Source organism: Convolutriloba macropyga, chromosome 3 (assembly GCF_964194025.1).
Source record: "Convolutriloba macropyga chromosome 3, txConMacr16.3, whole genome shotgun sequence".
NCBI classification, from domain to species: domain Eukaryota; kingdom Metazoa; phylum Xenacoelomorpha; order Acoela; family Convolutidae; genus Convolutriloba; species Convolutriloba macropyga.
Genome location: NC_134470.1, coordinates 52,001,926 through 52,023,262, shown reverse-complemented (window position 1 = coordinate 52,023,262; position 21,337 = coordinate 52,001,926). Strand labels below are relative to the sequence as shown.

Sequence of the window (21,337 nt, the reverse complement as noted above, 5' to 3'; positions counted from 1 at the left end):
ACGATATAAATTGATGAAGAACTGAGAGTAACTGCAATTGGACTAGCGCGAGAAAGATTGAAATATACTCGTATGCGTTTATTCAGTGGCTTCGTTTTATGTTGGGAAGAACACTGACAAGGACAAGTAACCCGAAATGTCCTACCTTCAAGAAGACAGTGAAAAATGATGATATGAGGGCCATTTGTTGCGAAAAGTGTGGCAACTGGCATCACGGAGTTTGTGTTTCCTTGAAAATAGATGACGTGAAATGGCTTGGTGCATCCCGAAATTGTGTTTGGCTTTGCGATATATGCATAAGTAGCAATATTTTCACCACTGATGCTAAATTTACCTTTGTTCTTGAATCATTCGAAAACAAAATTTCATCTGTGCTCGAAAATGCAATACCCAAGGCCATTGAAAAATTTGCTGAAATGGAACCTGATTCTGGGGCTGTACTCCGGCATCCGCTAAATCTTGTCGACAGCAATGCCAACATCGAGATAGAGACGATAGTATGAAACTTATTGTCACTGGTGCACCCGAAAGTGGAGATTCAACAAACAGTCGGATTGTCAATGACTTCACCGAAAGAGATGGTATTTTGGATCACATTTGACATAAATCGACGGCAATCTTGTCTCTTTTAGACGGCTGGGCAAATCAATGTCACAGTGTTGTGTACGTCGTAAATGTAGACCACTTTCTAATTACTTTTGAAATCCATCATTTTTTATCTAGATGTTTTGCACGAAGTTTCAATTTACAGGACTACAAACATCCGTTTTATCTCAAGCAATTTCTATCCTCGTCCGAACCTGAAATCGAAAAGAAAATTCTTCAGCAACGGTGCGAAATGATTCATAGAGAAGGTAAAAATAAATCTGATTTCAGAATCAAAAGCTTAAATTGTACTATAAGGGCGATATTGTTCCTGTCATGGAGGTAGCTTTATGACTGGAAAGCCTAAGCTGTTTGCTTCTTAATTGCCAATCAGCCAGAAGCCTTAAGAGACGTCACAAAATTTTGAAATTAGCTTTGACCTCGGATGCAAATTTTGTCTTCCTTACTGAAACCTGGCTCTCAGGAGAAATAATTAATTTTGAATTTTTTTGGGTTCCTGTTATCAAATAATATCACGTAGTGATCGGGAAGGCGGAGAACATGGAGGAGTTCTGATTGCTTCACGTTGTAACTGTGATTTAGATGCCTTAGACTTAACGATTGAAACTTTTTCTTTTTGTTGTTGCTGTGCAGTAATTTGTGGAGGAATTTTATCATTCTTCGTTAATGTGTGCATACCTCCAGCGTCGTCGCGGTACTCGATTGAAATATCAACCATTGCAAATTGTTTTAGTTAATACATCAATCTTTTTTCTTTTTTTTGCTTATTCAAGAGGTATAGCAAATTATTTCTACTATTTTCTTGGTGATTACAATCTTCCGGGAATTGATTGGACAACCTTAATTGCTAAAAGCACAGTCGAACGTCAATTTATTGATATCTTCAATGACTGTGGTCTAAACCAGTTCATTCACATGCCAACACACAGTCGCGGCAACATTTTAGATCTCGTTTTGTCCACAGTAGACACCCTCTCCTATGCGGTTTTAGATGCCCCTTTTTCTGACCACAAAGTTGTTTGCTTTCAGATGGCGTTACATAGTTGCAGCTCTTCTTCAATGGTCTATGATAAATCGTTTTTCAATGCACTCAATTTCAACACTGAATTGACACAATTTTGTTTGTTTCTGTCTTCTGATCCGTCCCTTCACCTTGACTACTATCAATCTTGGTACGATTACTTTTATACGGTTCTGTCAAAATCTTTGAAAGTTAAGCGCAAAAAGCAACCCGACTTGCCATTTTTCTTTTCTGCCCATACAATGCATCATTTGAACAAACGTGACACAATTACCAGAAAACTATCAAAAGCGTTCTCTACCAAATTAGACTTTCAGAGGCTAAAACTGAATGAAGACATTGATACTTCTTTTGAACTGGACAGATTCTCCTTGGTAGAACAGCTCAACTTGAAAAATACGAAACATTGTTATCGATTGCTGCGGTCACTGAAATCAAATTTGATGTATTCTTCCTCGATGTTTTTCGGCAGCATCAAAGCTAGTAGCAGCTTTGACAAAGCTCAGCTTTTTAATACCTTTTTCAGTTCGGTTTTCAAAGCAAGTTCATTCATTTTATCAGAACTCCAAGTAGATGGTAGCATCCATTTGGAAGATTTCATTTTCACAATTGACGACGTATAGAATTTGCTAAGCAGAATTCCGGACGATTCATCATTGGGCATGGACGAAATTCCGTCTTTTGTACTCAAAGAATGTGCTCAACAATTGTCACCATTGGTCTTCGATTTTCTCTTGCGAATTACTAAAACTCAGCAGGGGCCTTCTCAGTGGAAAACATCAACCGTTACTCCGCTTCACAAATCTGGGTCAACATCCGATGTGATAAACTACAGACCTATCAGCATCCCACCGAAGTTGTCAATTGTTTTTGAGCGTTCAAAATTCAACTTCATTTGCTCACGAGTCTGTTCCAAAAAAACGTGAACAGCACGAGTTCATGAAACAACGTAGCACGGTCACACAACTCATTTCGTACTTGGACAAAGTGTTGTATATTTTGATGTGAAAAAAGGCTTTGACTCAGTTTCGCACGGGTAACTATTACACAAACTATCTTCATTTGGTTTTGATAACAATCTCCTCATGTTCTTTCAATCATATCTCATCGGTCGAAAGCAAGTTGTCAAAGTTGACGGATTTTTTCAAGTGAAGCAGTGGTGACGTCAGGAGTTCTTCAACGTAGCGTGCTGGGTCCACTTCTCTCCATCATTTTTTAACGATGTTACAGATTCAATACAACATTCTGAGTTTATGTGTCTAGAAGAAAACTTTTATACAAATCAATGGTGTCGTCTATTTTGGAGTACGGTTCGCCTGCCTGGTATCCTTCAATTTCGGCATTGCGAAAGTTGGAAAAGTTTCAACACTGCTGTCTCAAATGGGTTCTGAATTGTAAAATGTCTTACCTTGAATGTTTGAAAGTCTTGGACATCTTACCGGTTGCTTTTCAGCTAATACGAACAGACCTCATCCTTCCATGGAAATTATTAAATGGCTTTATTGATTCGAATCTCAATGCAATTTTTGTCTGCTCGACATCAAGAACTCATCAGTTTGGACATTTTGAAATTTCAAAAACAACTTGAATCGTTGTCAACGAGCAGCAAATCATCTGATGCGAATGAAGATTATCGATTTTGACATGTCTAAACGTCAGTTTACGTATGCAGTCGACCAGTTTTAACGCACTCGAATTAAACGCTTTGACTTGGATAACTCATGTTCTTTTTATGTGAAATGCTGTTGCTCTTTTTGCAGGAGCTAATCTTAATTTAATCGCCTTTTGATCTGTAAAAGTTAATTTAGAGTTTTTTTTACGCTTTTATGTTCTTCCCTAACAAGGAATTGAGACTTTTGCCTACCTACCTACCTACCATTCCATGAACTCAGTGGCATGTAAATCTAACTCGCAGATTGTAACTTCATCACTTTAATTTAGGCAGTATATTTGTCGCCGAACATTTTTGGAATTCAACAATATGTTTTGAACACTCCATCCATGCAAATTTTTCATGTATTCCTGCAAGTTCTTCAGGATGAATCGTTAAAAATTGAGTTCAAAACATCTGTATAAAGCAGGGCTTGAGAGGTGTACATTGGCGGATGATTTTGTATAAAAGGTACAGTATTGGATCTAGCACTGAACCTCTAACTGCGGATGTAACTGGCAACACCTTGGATACCGCTGTGTAGCTGCGAGGTAGATCTCGAGGAAGAAGAGCATGTTTTCTGACATATTTAGTTGAAGCTTTTTCATTAATGTGTGTTTGATCGTGTCAAAAGCTTTTGAAAATTCAAAACCTGAAAAATGCAAGAACTGTCGAGGCTCAGGTCTTTGTAAATTGGAGTCAAACTTGTAGGCAAGGCAGTTTGAGCAAAACCTACTTCCTGGGCTGGAAGTTAAATTGAAACTTACTTATGAATTTGTTAAATGTCTTGCTGATTGAGCAATTGACCAGTTTTTCAATCACCATTGATGGAATGCTGAGGAGGGTAGCCGGTCTCCTCAAAACAGTCCTCGGAGAGCTTTAAGTGACCGAGCAGCTCTCTTAGAGCCTTGAGTTTTACTAGTCTCTGCGTATGCAATTCAACGAGTTTATTTTTGAGACAATTTCAGGGTGTGAGGCGGTGGTTCGTAGTCTCAAAAATCTAACCTCCTCAATTGCCCCGAAACCTGGCGATTTGGACTCCCTCTCGTCCAACCCACCCACAACCTTATTAGGTAGTTTCAGATGAAGTTCATGCAAGACCGGAAACGGTTTTCATTGTCGGAGCAAGCTGCATCACCAATCTGAAGAACAGAAAAAAGATGAAGGAACGACTAGAGACGATTTCATACTCCAAATTTGGACTCTCAATTAACCTAAACACAAAAAATCCTACAAAAATTGTAGTGTTTGTTACAAATTAAATTTTTCCTCAAGAATAGAAACAAACTAATCATCTGGCACGACGTTATCAATAACAGCATTACTGAACACAGAAGAAACTACTGCTGTATCATAAAAGCTCACCGCCCCCTCAACCCCGACTAGCTGGTAGCAACCCTAAAAAAACTTAACATCAACAGTCGCATCATCTAAATTGTCTCCACCTGTTTTGAACACTCCATCCATGCAAATTTTTCATGTATTCCTGCAAGTTCTTCAGGATGGATCGTTAAAAACTGAGTTCAAAACATCTGCATAAAGCAGGGCTTGAGAGGTGTACATTGGCGGATGATTTTGTATAAAAAGTACAGTATTGGATCTAGCACTGAACCTCTAACTGCGGATGTAACTGGCAACACCTTGGATACCGCTGTGTAGCTGCGAGGTAGATCTCGAGGAAGAAGAGCATGTTTTCTGACATATTTAGTTGAAGCTTTTTCATTAATGTGTGTTTGATCGTGTCAAAAGCTTTTGAAAATTCAAAACCTGAAAAATGCAAGAACTGTCGAGGCTCAGGTCTTTGTAAATTGGAGTCAAACTTGTAGGCAAGGCAGTTTGAGCAAAACCTACTTCCTGGGCTGGAAGTTAAATTGAAACTTACTTATGAATTTGTTAAATGTCTTGCTGATTGAGCAATTGACCAGTTTTTCAATCACCATTGATGGAATGCTGAGGAGGGTAGCCGGTCTCCTCAAAACAGTCCTCGGAGAGCTTTAAGTGACCGAGCAGCTCTCTTAGAGCCTTGAGTTTTACTAGTCTCTGCGTATGCAATTCAACGAGTTTATTTTTGAGACAATTTCAGGGTGTGAGGCGGTGGTTCGTAGTCTCAAAAATCTAACCTCCTCAATTGCCCCGAAACCTGGCGATTTGGACTCCCTCTCGTCCAACCCACCCACAACCTTATTAGGTAGTTTCAGATGAAGTTCATGCAAGACCGGAAACGGTTTTCATTGTCGGAGCAAGCTGCATCACCAATCTGAAGAACAGAAAAAAGATGAAGGAACGACTAGAGACGATTTCATACTCCAAATTTGGACTCTCAATTAACCTAAACACAAAAAATCCTACAAAAATTGTAGTGTTTGTTACAAATTAAATTTTTCCTCAAGAATAGAAACAAACTAATCATCTGGCACGACGTTATCAATAACAGCATTACTGAACACAGAAGAAACTACTGCTGTATCATAAAAGCTCACCGCCCCCTCAACCCCGACTAGCTGGTAGCAACCCTAAAAAAACTTAACATCAACAGTCGCATCATCTAAATTGTCTCCACCTGTTTTGAACACTCCATCCATGCAAATTTTTCATGTATTCCTGCAAGTTCTTCAGGATGGATCGTTAAAAACTGAGTTCAAAACATCTGCATAAAGCAGGGCTTGAGAGGTGTACATTGGCGGATGATTTTGTATAAAAAGTACAGTATTGGATCTAGCACTGAACCTCTAACTGCGGATGTAACTGGCAACACCTTGGATACCGCTGTGTAGCTGCGAGGTAGATCTCGAGGAAGAAGAGCATGTTTTCTGACATATTTAGTTGAAGCTTTTTCATTAATGTGTGTTTGATCGTGTCAAAAGCTTTTGAAAATTCAAAACCTGAAAAATGCAAGAACTGTCGAGGCTCAGGTCTTTGTAAATTGGAGTCAAACTTGTAGGCAAGGCAGTTTGAGCAAAACCTACTTCCTGGGCTGGAAGTTAAATTGAAACTTACTTATGAATTTGTTAAATGTCTTGCTGATTGAGCAATTGACCAGTTTTTCAATCACCATTGATGGAATGCTGAGGAGGGTAGCCGGTCTATAGTTCGGCGAGACTTCTCTGTCTTTGACGATCATTCATTTTTCCGGGATGGAGGAAAAATTTTGAGTCTCACAATGTCTAGGAAGAGATTGTTCAATAGAGCAGAAAATTTCTTGCTGGCCTTTTTAGTGAGAGCAATCAAATTTAAGCGTTATGCTTTGATTCTCATTTCTCTTATTCGGCTCGGAACCCGTTTGGTTCTGATTCCTTTCTTCTAGTTTACTTTAAGCTTACTGCGTGTTAAAGCTTGATAGCTTCTGCATCTGATGATTCATGCTGCACACATAAGTAGAAGTTCGGGATTGAGAAGTTGAATTTTTACCCAGTGTTAGTGTACAGTAATTCCATTTTTCTCATTGAAGGAATTTGTAGCATTTATGTTAGTTAGTTTTAATAATAGGTTTCTAAGCCATTTCTTGTATCACAGACTTTACGTTGGATTGTTCTGTTTTTCGCCTGACCATTTAATTTTTTCTACAAAAACTGAATGAACAGATAAGTCCGGAGACAATTCAGACGCTGAGCAGTCATGTTAGAGGCTTGTTACCTACTAGTCTTTAAGTCTTTTAATATGCGATTCACCGAAACTGTTGAGACAACTGGTTGGGTGAGTGGCTGTTCATAGAGTTGTCACCACCCCCTAATGTTGACAGATTGAGTCCGATGGTCAGGAATTTTTGTATGAAACCTCTAAGATTATTTGCTCTCAACCGAAATATGTTTTCAAATGCTTTTTTTTGCTTGACCAGTTTTTCGTCTAACCTATTTGACTGTTTGTCCTCAAAACAGTCCTCGGAGAGCTTTAAGTGACCGAGCAGCTCTCTTAGAGCCTTGAGTTTTACTAGTCTCTGCGTATGCAATTCACCGAGTTTATTTTTGAGACAATTTCAGGGTGTGAGGCGGTGGTTCGTAGTCTCAAAAATCTAACCTCCTCAATTGCCCCGAAACCTGGCGATTTGGACTCCCTCTCGTCCAACCCACCCACAACCTTATTAAATAGTTTCAGATGAAATTCATGCAAGACCGGAAACGGTTTTCATTGTCAGAGCAAGCTGCATCACCAATCTGAAGAACATATAAAAGATGAAGGAACGACTAGAGACGATTTCATACTCCAAATTTGAACTCTCAATTAAACTAAACACGAAAAATCCTACAACAATTTTAGTGTTTGTTAAAAATTAAATTTGTCCTCAAGAATAGAAACAAACTAATCATCTGGCACGACGTTATCAATAACAGCATTACTGAACACAGAAGAAACTACTGCTGTATCATAAAAGCTCACCGCCCCCTCAACCCCGACCAGCTGGTAGCAACCCTAAAAAAGCGTAACATCAACAGTCGCATCATCTAAATTGTCTACACCCGTAGAGGTGGGTACCCCCGATCTGTCCACGCTCCGCGAAACGGGCATTCCAGTCCTTGAATGTCCTAAGAACCTAATCCCCCGAAATGAGAGGAACAATTTAAACTTGCTAGCAGAATCTACAAAAGTGCACATGGATTCCATCCTCGAGAGCCGCTTTGTTTCTTGTGTACTACGACATAATGGAAAGCTATGCCATTTAATAAAGAAGAAACGACCGAAGAGACCAAAGAAAAAGCCAAACATGAAACAAAAGGACAGGATAAAGAAAAGAAAGCTTCGACAATCATAAGTGGGTTCCCTCTTTTACTTTCTGCCCCTTCGCTTCGTGAATCCGGAGGCTCTTCGGAGTATCGGAATTGCATCAGAACAGGGTAGTAGGAAGAACCCCCTCCCAGAATTATCTTTTCGTGAATCGAAGATCCTCGGAGTATTGGAATCGCATTAGATAAATCAAACCTAAGAAGCTTTTTTCCCCTGTTTCTACCTCTATTTTTTTGTTTCGTGAATCCGGAGGCTCCTCAGAGTATCCAAATTGCATCCGAAACTGATAGTTGTAGAATTTTATTTTCACCACCAAAGCTATCTATTTGTGAATTCGGAGTATCGGAATCGCAATAGATAGTAAAAATCACCCCTGTCGGTAGTGAAAGCAACTGCAAAACCTGCAAAAGCCGCATCAGCAACCGCGAAGCTGTTTTTCACTGTTTCTTTTGAAGGTGACTCAATGCATCTCAACCCAGCTACGGTGGAATGAGCGAAAAGGCTATATATAGCATCCAAGAAATTAGCCAGAATGTTCTCATTGTGTGCAACACTTGCGTACAAAACAATCAGCGCAATCGCGTGTCACCAGAGAAAGGGCAGATGTTGAAGCAATCACCCGGTCTGTAGAAGAAGTCAAACAAGAACTGGCCCAAATCAAAACTGAAGTTAAGGTAAAACCACCACCACGGGCCAACAAAGGCTCATATCCCAGCTTGGGTAAAACCGCAAAACCAGTCAATACCCAAAAGAAACAACAGAGTTATAGAGAACCTCGACGGCATCCGCTTCCGTGGCATAACTGAATCCAAGGCGGGAACAGGAAGAGAACGATATGACGAAGACGTAGAACAAGCGAATATTTTTTTTCCTAGCAGTCGAAAACTGCCCAATTGATGATGTTAAACGTATTGAAATACACGATCAAAACAGAAGCCGAACAATCCTAGTGAAGGCCAGCAACGAACACCAACCACCGAGATTTCTCCTGTCTGCACACAAAATGTCAACATACGAAAAAAAGAGTCTACCTGTCCCGGAAACTCAACTCCGAAGAGAAATGGACTGAAAGCGATATCCTCCAACTCTGCAGGAGCATACTGGACTCCGGGGTCAACCCCAGGGAACTACGCATCCGACACCTAAGGCTACAACAGAGAAACGACAAGAAATGGGCCTTTATAGACAACAAAGAAGAGTCGAAACAGAAAGATTCGTCACTCGAGTTCGATTGACTAGAAAACACAAAGCCAAAAAATCAAAACACTAATCTTAAACGTTAGAAGCCTCCTCGACTTCAACAGGCGACTAGCCTTTGCAAACGAAATTGCCAAATTGGGAAATGACATCCCTTGCCTCACTGAAACCTGGCTGACCCATGCCATACCGGACAATGCCCTCTTCCTCTGCGGATACGAAATCCATAGGAGGGACAGAACATCGTTTAACCACAAAACATGGACGAATACTCAATGCGATCAAAGACCTGTCACACAAAAGAGTAAACTTCTGACCAGAGTCGAAAGAAAAAGACATTGAACTCGCCGCAGTTGAACTACCTACAAAACCAAAAACAGCAACACTCTGCTGCATATACAACCCATCGAAAAACAGTCCATAAAGAGCGATCTCGAAGCCTTTCTAATCGAATTAAAGAGAACAACAACAGAACAAAAATCTACGATTGTCATCACTGGTGATCTAAACCTTGACACAGCTGATTGGGAGAGAATGAGGTCCAAGAACAAGTACGAGGAAAATATGGTCCGCAATCTTAACGAAATGAACTTACAACAAATTCTACCACATGGAGACAAACCACCCTTAAACGCATTGCTCACGCATTCACCTGAAAGCATCGAAGTCGCACAAATAGATACAAAACTCGAGTAGGGTGTTCTGCTAACGGAACACGATGCTCCGATCACCGGCCACTCCAAATCACCATATCGACAGACAAATCCACCAAGCCACCGCCACCCAAAATCCAACGTGCGTATCAAAAAACCGACTGGCAGAAAATGAACACTTACATTGCTGAACATCCATTCAGGCCATACTGTTATGGCAATATTGATGAACTAGTGACGCAATGGTACAATTGGCTCCATAAGATAATCGACAACCACATCCCCCGTGTTACCTGTCACCGAGCCCAACTTCCACCCTGGGTAAACACTCCCACCAAATCAAAACGTTGAACACCATGAAAAGGAAATATAAACGAAAACCGAATCTATCGCTCCTCCTGAAAATGAAAAGGAAAGAAAAGACATCAACGACCGGATATTAAGTGACCAAACTACATACGAAGAAAAACACTTCAAAGGAAAGCGTATGTCCGACTAGCAAAAATACCTCAAGTCTCTCCATAGGACAAAACATTTCCCTGACGAAATGTACTACACCATCACTGCAAACGGACAATGCCAGAAGACAATAGCACATTCAGACACCAAAAAATGCAATTTGTTCAACGATTTCTTCTCCGATGTCTTCATCGAGAAAGGGCAAATACAGCAAGAGCAAACTTATCCAAAATCAAAGCATAATTATTTTACCATCTCCGAAAACAAAGCAAGTGGACCACATGACATTGGTAACTTCATTTTAAAGAACATACCAGCGTTAGCCAAATACCTTAAACTAGTCTTCCAGACCAGCCTAAGCAAATGAAAGTTTCCACTAGCTGGAAGATCTCCGAGATTACACCAGTATACAAGGAAAACGACCGCGCTGACATATCACAATACCGCCCAATCAACTTACTCAAAAACGTGACCAAGGTCTTTGAGAAGGTTCTTTTTGCCAGGATTTACCCCCTGATCAAACGCCAACTCAGAGACGAATAATACGGCTTTCAACTGGCACGATCAGTAATCCTGCAACCAGTAGTCTTTCTAGATGAGATTTTCAACCTCATGAACGATCCTCATCCTCGCCCTATATATCGACTTCCGCAAAGTTTTTGAGAAGGTTACCCATCAAAAACTCATATCCAAGCTGGGAGACATGGGAATTGGTGGGTGATTGCTAACAAACTTTCTGACAGACCAACAACAAAGGGTTAAAGTTGGACAACAGAAGTCTGAAACGTCCAAGGTCACCAGTGGAGTACCACAGGGTTCAGTCCTGGGGCCCTAATGTCCATCATGTACATCTACGCCTTACCCAACTGCGTATAAAGAACACCGGCGTTTGGATACGCTGATGACTTTAAAGTTATAACATCAAGTCTCCAAGAGACTGATCATGCAACCAAATCCTATTCAACAATGGAGCAACGAAAACGATATGGTCCTCAACTTGAACAAGAGCAAAATCCTGTCAATCAGTGGTGAAACACCAACCACTGAAGAAAATCAAAGTCTCGAAATCTCGAAAAACCAAAAAGATCTTCGAGTAATCATGTGTTCAAACTTATCCTGGGCTGAAAACTGCCGAAAACGGTTTAACAAGGGCTGGAGATCCTTTTATGCTTTAAAGAGAAACATTTCGCCCTTCGCAAACCTGCCAACCAAACTATATGCTTTTATTGGTTATGTTGTACCAGTACTAACGTATGCATCTCACGTGTGGTACCCCTCCAAACTCGATAGGTTCTCGATAGAGTTCTAAAACAGCCACTAAATGAATATGCAGTTCAAGGGACGACTACAGAACACAACTTACCCGACTCAATATACTCCTCATCTCCATGTAAATGGAACTACATGATGTCCTGTTTCTTCCATCTGTCATATACGGAAACTACAACATCAATAGTGCGACGATACCCAACTTTAAATCAACAGAAATGAGACATAGCAAAGAATTAAAGTTCCGAAACACAGACTGAGAAAATGGGAAGAAAGTTTCTGGACCCGAGCAACGAGACTATGCAGCATGGTGAGTAAAAAACTGACCAACCACTGAGGAAGAAGCTCCTGACTCAAATGTACATGACTTTTTTTTCACAGACGCTACAATGAACTTGACAGCTGCAGCTGGAGAGTCTTGTGCAACTGTGTAAACAGTAACCCCCTTAAAAAACGTGTGCTAGATGATAAATGAAAGGGTTAAACACCCAAGTGCGAGACCCTAAAGCCTCTCCTACTACTAATACTACACACCCCCCACCCCCACATCGCTTGACCCCCATCGCTTACCCCACAACTCCGCCCCACCCCAATGCCAGCCTCTTCAAGCCCCAGCTGTCTACTAACGAAGCCAACTACTCGTCGGTAGTCTGACAATAATTCGCCCAACGTTAGTCGGTAATGTTTGTACATTACTAGTTTAAATATGCGATTCGAAATATCGATATCAATATCGATCTCAAAAACCCCGATTTTCCTAATCATCCTTCAGTCAATAAAAATATAAGCGCAGAAAAACTCAAACAAGCTGCATTAAAAAGCCATGAAAGCCATGGACCCTCAGGCCGTGATGATGAAGAATGGCGTTGTCTACTCCTTGTTTTTGACAAATAATCCACCTACCTTTGCAAAATTAAGCAAAAATGGCACGTCGAATTACCACCGAAAAAACTTACCCTCACATTATCTAGACGCTTACAATGTCTGTCGGGGTCATCTAGACGCTTACATCATCTAGGCGCTTACCCATAGGAATAGGAGAAGTTTTGCGGTAAATAGTCGGGCGAAGTGTTGTAGCGTTTTTAAACCAAAATCTGCAAATTCTAGGAGGCAATACCCAACTTTGTCTCAGACAAAAGTGCGGCATAGAGTATGTCATTCACGCGCTGAGATCTTGCTTTAATAAAGACAACAACGTGACAACCGGTCTAGAACCACCGGATGGAATACTCCGGAGTATTTAGGGCCTACCAATGCGCCTTGGTGGTTTGAATATAGCTAACCTGACTACAAGTACTCGAGATTACTTCAACACGATTGACCTCTCCAACCCCTAAACAACCTCGTTGACCATATCCAGGCTGAGCTCCTTCAAAACAGTTTGCAATTGGCTATAAATGTAGCCTAAATTAAGGATGAGAAAACCACGCTAGGTAGTCTGACGGAAGCCGTGAATCAACAGACATAATATTCCTTGGAACTCGCTACCCCAAAGGGCGCTTCTAGCCGGCTAAATGCCCTGCCACTCAAAAAAATTTCATCCTAACAAAGAGTTTCGAGATTGGTTTGACTTATGATATGGCCGCGAGTTAAGGAAAACGCCAATTATATGTCCATGTGGTGAAAAGTTCAACATCACGCATGACCTCCATTTCAAAACAGGGGTACACACACATTCGCCCTAAGGAAATCCGAGAAACGTTCGCGAGTCTGATGAACGAGCTTCGCTATGATCTCGAAAGAGCGAAGGCTTCAGTCGCTTCAAGGGGAATCCTTTCCACACAAACCACAAGCACTGATCACCACGCTTGACTCCACATCAAAGCGAATGGACTCTGGGAAGCTCTATTCTCCCCTTTTTTGATGTCATAGTTTTCAACCTCCTCGCATCTTCATGCCCGAAAACCATCAAAGATGCCTAGTCATACCACGAACAGCTTAAAAACTAAAATTTGAGACTTGTATTATCAAAGTTGAAAACAGTTCTTTCAATCCTCTAGTTTTTGACTACACTTGTGGTGCTCGCCTCTCCGCCAACACTTGCTTAACTAATTTTACCTATTTGTTTAACTAATTTTACTAGACAATGCTAAAAGCAGCTACTTGATTCAGCTTAGGTCAATGACCTTCGATGTAAGTCCACTGTGTTTACCTCTTTGACAATGCTATGATCATGTATATTTGCGGTAAGTTTACATACGCTGCTGTGATGTTTCATAGTGGAGGCTCACTGTTCCTTTCCATTGGGTGTATCAAACCCCCGTTTTATATCAATTCGCCCGACGTTAGTCGGTCATGTTTATGCATTAGTAGAACAGCTGCTATTTTCTTTTGATCACACTAGTTTGGTAAATTTTCAGCTGTTTTAATATGAGTTTAAATTGATGTAAAGGAAACCAATTTGTCAAATTAAAATTACTTCCAATATTTAAAATAGATTTAGTCTTGCTTTTTTGATGCTCTTTTGGTGTTGTTCTTAATTGGTCTTTACTGCGACTTATTATCTTTTCTAGAGTCTGATTCACTATTTTTGAAGACCATTCCTCTGGATATTGATTTTTGGTCCAGCAAGTTTTGTTCTTTTCAAGAGCCTGATCGAAGGCCAAACTATTAGAGGTTGCATTAAAAACCCTGTGAACCGCCCCTTGAATCACATTTTTCTTATGCTGAAGCGGTGAACAGCTGCGAAAATTCAGTATTATTCCAGTGTCAGTTGGTTTTTGATACCAATGACAGGTGATATTATTTTTGCTGCTCTCATTTACGTTAATGTCAAGAAAAGCCAAATCCCCACCCATGTTCACTTTTTCTAAGGTAGATTGCATGTTGCTGTGTAATGAGTTTGCAAATTTTAAATACTCATCCTGGTCACCACGAACCGTGCAGATAATATCATCCACATATCTTTTAAACAATTTCATCTCATTATCATGCCCCACTGTCTGTTGATTGCTGCAATAAGTACAAATCCAAACAGCATTCTGCATGTTGGCGTATTCCTCATTCGACATTTTTTGGCATCTTGTATGAAACCAGTTTTTGCATGACTCACATTTTACTCCTTTTCCTCGGTAAGTCACTCTCCGGTTACAGTCTTTGCACTTCCCGTTTTGGTCGGATCTGGAAAAGTTTTTACTGAGCTCCGGTTATTGCAGTGATGCCTCAAACGATTTCATCCACACGTTTGCTAGTATTAAAGCCAGTGATGCACCCATAGCCAGACCATCTGATTGCACATACCAGATCCCATTACATTTGCAATGAACATTCGTCACCGCATGCTTATGTATTCTCATCTAGTCAAAATTATGATTTGAACTAATATTGGTAACAAATTGAATATGAAAATCCATTTATGGTGCTCTTATATAGCTTAAAAATGGCACACGAATGCGAGCACCCTGAACAGTACCTACTTTGGGCTACCTGTTTTGTGTTTCAGAGGGTATGATTGTTGCTTAAACGATTAAATAATGCCCATTCTTTTGTAAATTTGTGAAGCAGATTGGAAATATGGACGAGAACGCAGTATGAGTATCCATAATTGGCCGATGGAAAATACTGACAATACTTCGTCGCCCACTCGTAACTTCTTGGTAAGTTGTACTGAATTAATATCGCAACTTGTTACTTTTCTGTGCTGATACTCGTGAAGGAGGATCTTTTTACGCGAATAAAGTAGTTTTTTTAAGTATGAAAACCTTGCTAATTATTGAGTTTAGTGATATAGCCAAAAAATACAAAAAGAATTTTTTGCACATTAATGTACAAAGTTTGGCTGGAAAGTTACTATTAAAGACCTTATTGACAAAAATTTTGGGTGGGAATAGATAGGTCACAGGATCAGCGAAAAGAGTAAGGAACTGTACACCGGCGTCATTTCCATCATTCGGACAAAGGTCAGTTTCGCTCTTCTTTCAAGCCTCCGAGGGTGTCGTTCGCTGCGAAAAAAATGAACCAACGTGTTTCTTTTTTCAGCTTGTGCTCGAGTTTAAGATGAGACACGCACCAGTTTTTTTAAACTTGTTATATCCCACAATAGACATTGTACGTAACCATAGCACCAGCTTTTTGTTTCTCTATCTTGGTCATATACTCGACCATATTATTATATATGGTTCTTCATATTATGCAAATAGCAGAGACACGCACCAGTTTTTTTAAACTTGTTATATCCCACAATAGACATTGTACGTAACCATAGCACCAGCTTTTTGTTTCTCTATCTTGGTCATATACTCGACCATATTATTATATATGGTTCTTCATATTATGCAAATAGCAGAGACATTAATTTTTGTTTCTACCCATTGGAAGTTTGGTATATGTCCGGTCTATTCTATTTTAACTTTTCATTAGCTGTTCACAGCTGGCCGCAGTAAACCATCGAACAACTTAAAAAGTGGTGGCCTTTCGTGTTCCAATAAATAAAACACCGGTGATCAGAGACGATCTTAATATGTTCGGAAAAATATATGAATCAATGAGGGGATGGCATTAGCAGGACTAAGGTCAAAACAATTTTAAAATGTTTGTAATTGTGACACAATCCAATAAAGGAAATGATGTGTTGTTGTTGTAGCTGTTGTTTGGACTTCACTGGTATTGGTGAATTGTTGATAGTGAGGCGTGGGTCAAACTTGGCCGCCTTGCTCCAGGTTGTGAGCACAGTTGCACTTAATTTTTCAGCAGATAACTTAAATTTTCTTGATTCCAGACAGTCTTGATATGTAAAACATTTAGGTATGGAGTTATTATGTCACGTAATTTTTCAACCTGTGGGTGAGATGTAGTTAAAGTTATATTATCATCGTAAGACGTGATGTTTATATCTTTCGGGGGTAGAGGCAGATTGCTCATATAGATACTGAAGAGCATTAGCGTAATACACCTCCTTGGCGGACACCTTAATTGACTTTTCTCCTCTTTGATTTATTAAAATATTCTAGGTAAGAAAATCTGCCCTGTAAGTATGAAGCGACCCATCTTTTAGTGCTGCTCGGTAGTAGTGCCTCGAGTATGTCTCTTAGTATTAGGTTGTATTCAAAGCAGTGGTGAGGTCTAAGGCGACTAGTAGAGTACGGTTGCAGTGTTTCTTTTGATTAAGGCCTTTTTGTATGTTGTTGGTGACAATGTTGAGAGCTGTTGTTGTGGAGTGCTCAGGTCTAAAGCAATGCTGATGTTCTTTTAGTGGATATTCTATAAAGTCACTCAGTAGGAGTTTTTCTTTTAGTTTTGCAATGGCGGAGAGGAGTGCAATAGGTGTGAAGCTTTTAGATTTGTCCGGGTTTTCCCAGCTAATAGTATTTTGTAGGGGTATAACCCGGCCAACTTTCCGGATGTTTGGAATTTTTGCACTGTTTACAGAAAGGTTTATGGTGTCACTGAGATTTTTCAGGGTTTAGTTGCGTTATTTTGGGGTCCCCTGGATGTTTTCTGTGTATTTAATCTCTGTTATCAGAAAGCTTTACTGCTTCGCTGGGAAGATTGGCAACCACTTGTTCAATTGTTTTTGTTGCTGTTGTAGCTGTCGCACAGAGCTGTTTTTCCCAGGTAATTTGGGCTGGATACAGGCGCCTAATGCTGTTTTTAACTGGTACCCTAGATGCATTTGTATCATCATAATATTAATAGGTATATTTAGTAGTAGTGTGTGACTGCCTATCCACAACTTGCTTGTGGTGCGGTGACCTTTTTGCATCTACGCCATTGTGAATGACATGCGGTCCCCGGGTTAGGGGGACCAGGAGGGGCATCGTCAATATCAGGGGAAAGGGGCAATGAAGTTGTGTTGTCCCCGGTTAATCTTGCTGTGAAAGTAGACATTGCTTTTAAGGGACTTATTCCATTGATAGTCTTGTATATCGTTAGTTCTCTCATATTTTGATTACAGTTCATTGCTTTCAAATAATTTGTCTATTGAGTTGATGTCTTCATAAGAAAAATGAATGAACGGTGCCATCAAAAGAGTTCATTGTTCTAGATAACAAGACATACGTGTACAGAAAATGCTTTTGAATTAAAAACTAATTAAATTTGCGCTATATTTATATTCTTAATAAAAAGTTTGCTCTCCAGCTAACAGTGCACATTTTCCTTCGGCAATAATTATGTTTAATAACAAAACGAATATGCGATCAGATAATTTTTGTACTGATTGCATTTTCTGTTTTTTTTTTCGTTTTATCCTCGGCTTTCTTGTATTTTTTTTTAAAAAAAAGTATTTACCGAATTAGTGGACGAAAACGCTATCAAGGTCTGTTGAGAATAATTGCGTTGGAGCTTGTATAGCATTTTCGGGGATTGCTTTTTTCTTGATTTCGTTGTCGTTTTGTTAACTGAATTTTGTCATCAAATAAAAAGGGTCAATTGAGTTTGTAGTTAGCTTTGGTCAAAATCAAGTCTGCCTTGGAGTACGTCGTCTTCTGTCTTTTGCTCTGAGATCTGCTCAGACATTTTAATTTTTCATTTCAATGAGAATCTCAAGATACTTATTTATCTAACATAAATTGAGAATGCAATTTAAAATTTTAAGTCCATTAGAGGTCTTCCAAGTTCGATAATTATAAGTCTATATTCATTTTTTGAAACGCACCTTTACCTGTTCTTGGTGGTCTTTCAATTTGGGGGGTCTCAACAGTATATTGGGCTATTGGTATATGTACACGGGGCTATTGGCCGGCTATCTTCTGTGAAATGAAGTGACTAAGATCAAGTTAACACCCTAATTTTCGGGTGGTTTGTTTTCCTATGTCCCCTTCTAAATCTTTATTGTTCTCACCTTATCGTTTTAAAGCTAAAATTAGCTGTTGCGTGAGATCCATTTGCCTTGCGTAATTCATTTCTGGCTTCCAGAACTATGAATGTTTGTAGAAAAATGATGCAATAAATTTTGATGGATCGATTTATGTTTTTAGTCTGAACATCTGTTGCTAATTGCTCTCGTAGAGAAGCAATTATTGTAAACGTGTGTCTTTTTTATGCAAAATTTTTGCTTGACTGTTTTGACTTCGAGGGACTTTTACGCCCTTGACGTTTTGCGTTTCACGTGATCTAAAATTCTCTCTCAATCACAATTTCAAGCAGCTGAACTCAATTGGCTGTAATTTGATACTTAAAGTTAAATGAAAAGTGCGCCGAAACTTGTGCCATTTTCTTTTTAAATTTTAATAGTGGTATATGTTAATCTCTAATGTGGTTATTTGAAGGCCACTATTGAACTTCTTAGTTCCATTTACGCTCTCCCAACCTCCCCCCCCCCCCCCCCCCCCCCCCCACCCGACTGAAGCAGGCTGCAATTGATTAGATCTCCCACTAGTCGTTCGAGAGCAATTCTTACGACGTTTAGTCGGTTATGTTTAGGGGGATGAAAAAACTGTTCGATGTCTGCGCAAACAGCTGTTCCTCTAATGAACTAAATTTGCTCAGAACGGTGAGTATAGAGATTGGGAACCCAGCGGATGGCGCAGCAATAAACCGGACAAGGTTTTTTAACCTTAGAAAAGACGTGCTAATGACCTGTTTTTTGTTCAAAATATAGTCTTGTTTAAAGGGCACAGGACTGAACTTCAAAAGTTAAGTAAGATTTTTCATCTATGCGCCTTGTGATCAATATCACATGATTGAGAGAGCAACTTTGCGTCGGAAAAAGGTATGATAGAAATTAGATTTATACGTTACAAGGCCTTCTTTGTTTTCTTTTTCATCTCAAGCAGCAAGCGTGATTACAGTGTATAATTAACCATCTGGCGGTTCATGCTCAGCTGTTCTTTAGATTTTGGACAAGTTTTTTCAAGAAGTTTTTTCTGTTTTTTTTCTCGTGCTATTTATTCAAATTAACGTAGTTTTGTAATTTAAGCTACAGATCAATTGTTTAACTTTTTATGGTTTGAGTTACAGCTTTTCTGTCTCTGTTTTGATGTTGATGAGTAACACAAAATACGCTATGAATTCACAAATGACTTTAATTGGCTCATTTTTGAATGGTGTGTTATAGTAAGTTTGGTTACGTTTTCCGAACGTATTGCCAAATAGTGTAAAAGTTATATTTAATTTTTTGGATTTGAACTATTTGTTCTACGTATGCGGTTATTCGTTTTTAATATCTACTAACTGACTGCTTTAATAGGACTTCAAACTGAAGACTGCGGCACGATATTTGAAAGTAAGTACAAACTTATCTCGAAATAGCTGCGTCAGGCCATATTACCCAATACAAAAAACCCCCATATTTTCATTTTTACGCAAGAGGCGCAGTATTGGATACAGATTGGAATAGCTTTAATTTTATACCTGCGAGCGTTTTGTGCTTTTTGTTCAGAAGATACGATTCTTTGGCTGTGTGTGGTTCATCACTGTGTACAAGAGTTCCCCTGTTTGAGTGAATTCATTGTTTTGTAGATCACAATAACTCTAAGTATATATTCATGACACTTATCACAGCCTATTTTATAGCAGTTATCGATTTGAGATGAATTGTGAGTTTTTCTGCTTTTCAATTTGTTCATTGACTAGTGTTGTGGCATAGGTGGTATCTTCGCTACAAGTTTCCTGAGGTATTACCAATTTCTTCTTCAAAAGCAGAGACAAAGAGTTTGTCAAGTTTGTGAGTACTTTATTTTTTTAATAGCCGCGAAGCTATAGTAAGGCTATTATTGGTCTGATTGTGCTTTGCTGCTTAATTCGTCATGTTCTCGATTTGATCACGTGGAAGATGGCAAATATCCAAATAGACCATTTGTTCACGCACCATGAAGTCAGAGAGCGAATTTTCGGTGACTTCTACTACTCAGCAGCTGAGTTATTGCGCGTGACAGCATTTGTCACTGCATTTGTAAAAAAAGATAAATATTAGAGTTTTATGTTTTTCTTCTTTATTTGCTCTCAAACGAAGTTTGTAGCAATTATTTTAGTCCTGTGTTTTTTATGCGATTTTTCTCTTGAACGATTTCTCGTCTGACCCCTTTTGACTTTTCGTCCTCACAAAGGCGATAGAGAAATAACACCCAGAGGGCATTCAGAGCTCTTAGAGCCTCTCGGCGTTCTAGACTCGAAGTATCGATTCAAAGAAGAAGAAGATTTATTTATTCATCTCATACGTATTAACAATTCACTAGCAAAATCAACAATATTTACAGATGGAAGGGACAAACAACGAGTCACTGTGAACTTCTTTTCAGTTTGCCCAGGCGATAGATCAAGAATTCAAGAAGTAAATTTTACACAGCGTATATAGAACAGACGGAAAATTATTAATTAACAACAAATATTACTAAATTAGCAGCAACCTGGTATAATGCTAGAATCATTGAATCAAGCTCAGCAGCAATTTTAACACCTCTACATTCTTAGTATCAAAATGGTAAGTAACGAAAGGATAAACTTAATGATTAGAGTAGATTGACTTCCTTAATCTTTTAAAACCATTTGAGTCATAAATTAAATTGCGCAACATGACCCCCAGCATAACGACATCGTCAGCATTCCTAAAACGCCTAGCAAATGCATCGTCAGCATTCTTAAAACCTTTACATGCTTAGTATCCAAAGGTTAAAAGAGGAAGGGATAAACCAAAAGATTGGTGTAATTTACTTAATCTATTATAAACAAAAAAAAATTGAATTTAAATTTAAAACGGGCAGCACAATACCCAGATAAAAGCTCTTGAAACCACGTCACAGCAGGGGAACTAGTCTTTCGCGCCAATAAAAACAAAACATTTGGCGCTTGGGTGAATTTGGGACCAGAAGTAAAAACCACTGT

General features: G+C 39.3%; 2 protein-coding genes across 3 annotated transcripts in view; one reads left to right on the top strand and one right to left on the bottom strand.

Moving 5' to 3' along the window:
* LOC142336269 (uncharacterized) overlaps positions 1–21,337 on the top strand; it is a 556,260-nt gene that overhangs the window by 492,146 nt on the left and 42,777 nt on the right. Inside the window, exon 2 of one of the 2 annotated variants that reach the window (XM_075384964.1) lies at positions 15,018–15,171. In XM_075384964.1, coding sequence (XP_075241079.1) covers positions 15,106–15,171 — 66 coding nt within the window. In that variant the 5' untranslated portion in view covers positions 15,018–15,105. Of the gene's footprint in view, positions 1–15,017; positions 15,172–19,580; positions 19,740–21,337 lie in introns of those variants that run through there. The other variant, XM_075384965.1, reaches the window with a different exon arrangement.
* The window catches only part of LOC142336270 (uncharacterized), a 308,561-nt gene that overhangs the window by 282,242 nt on the left and 4,982 nt on the right, over positions 1–21,337 (bottom strand). The gene's annotated exons all lie outside the window — the stretch shown is intronic.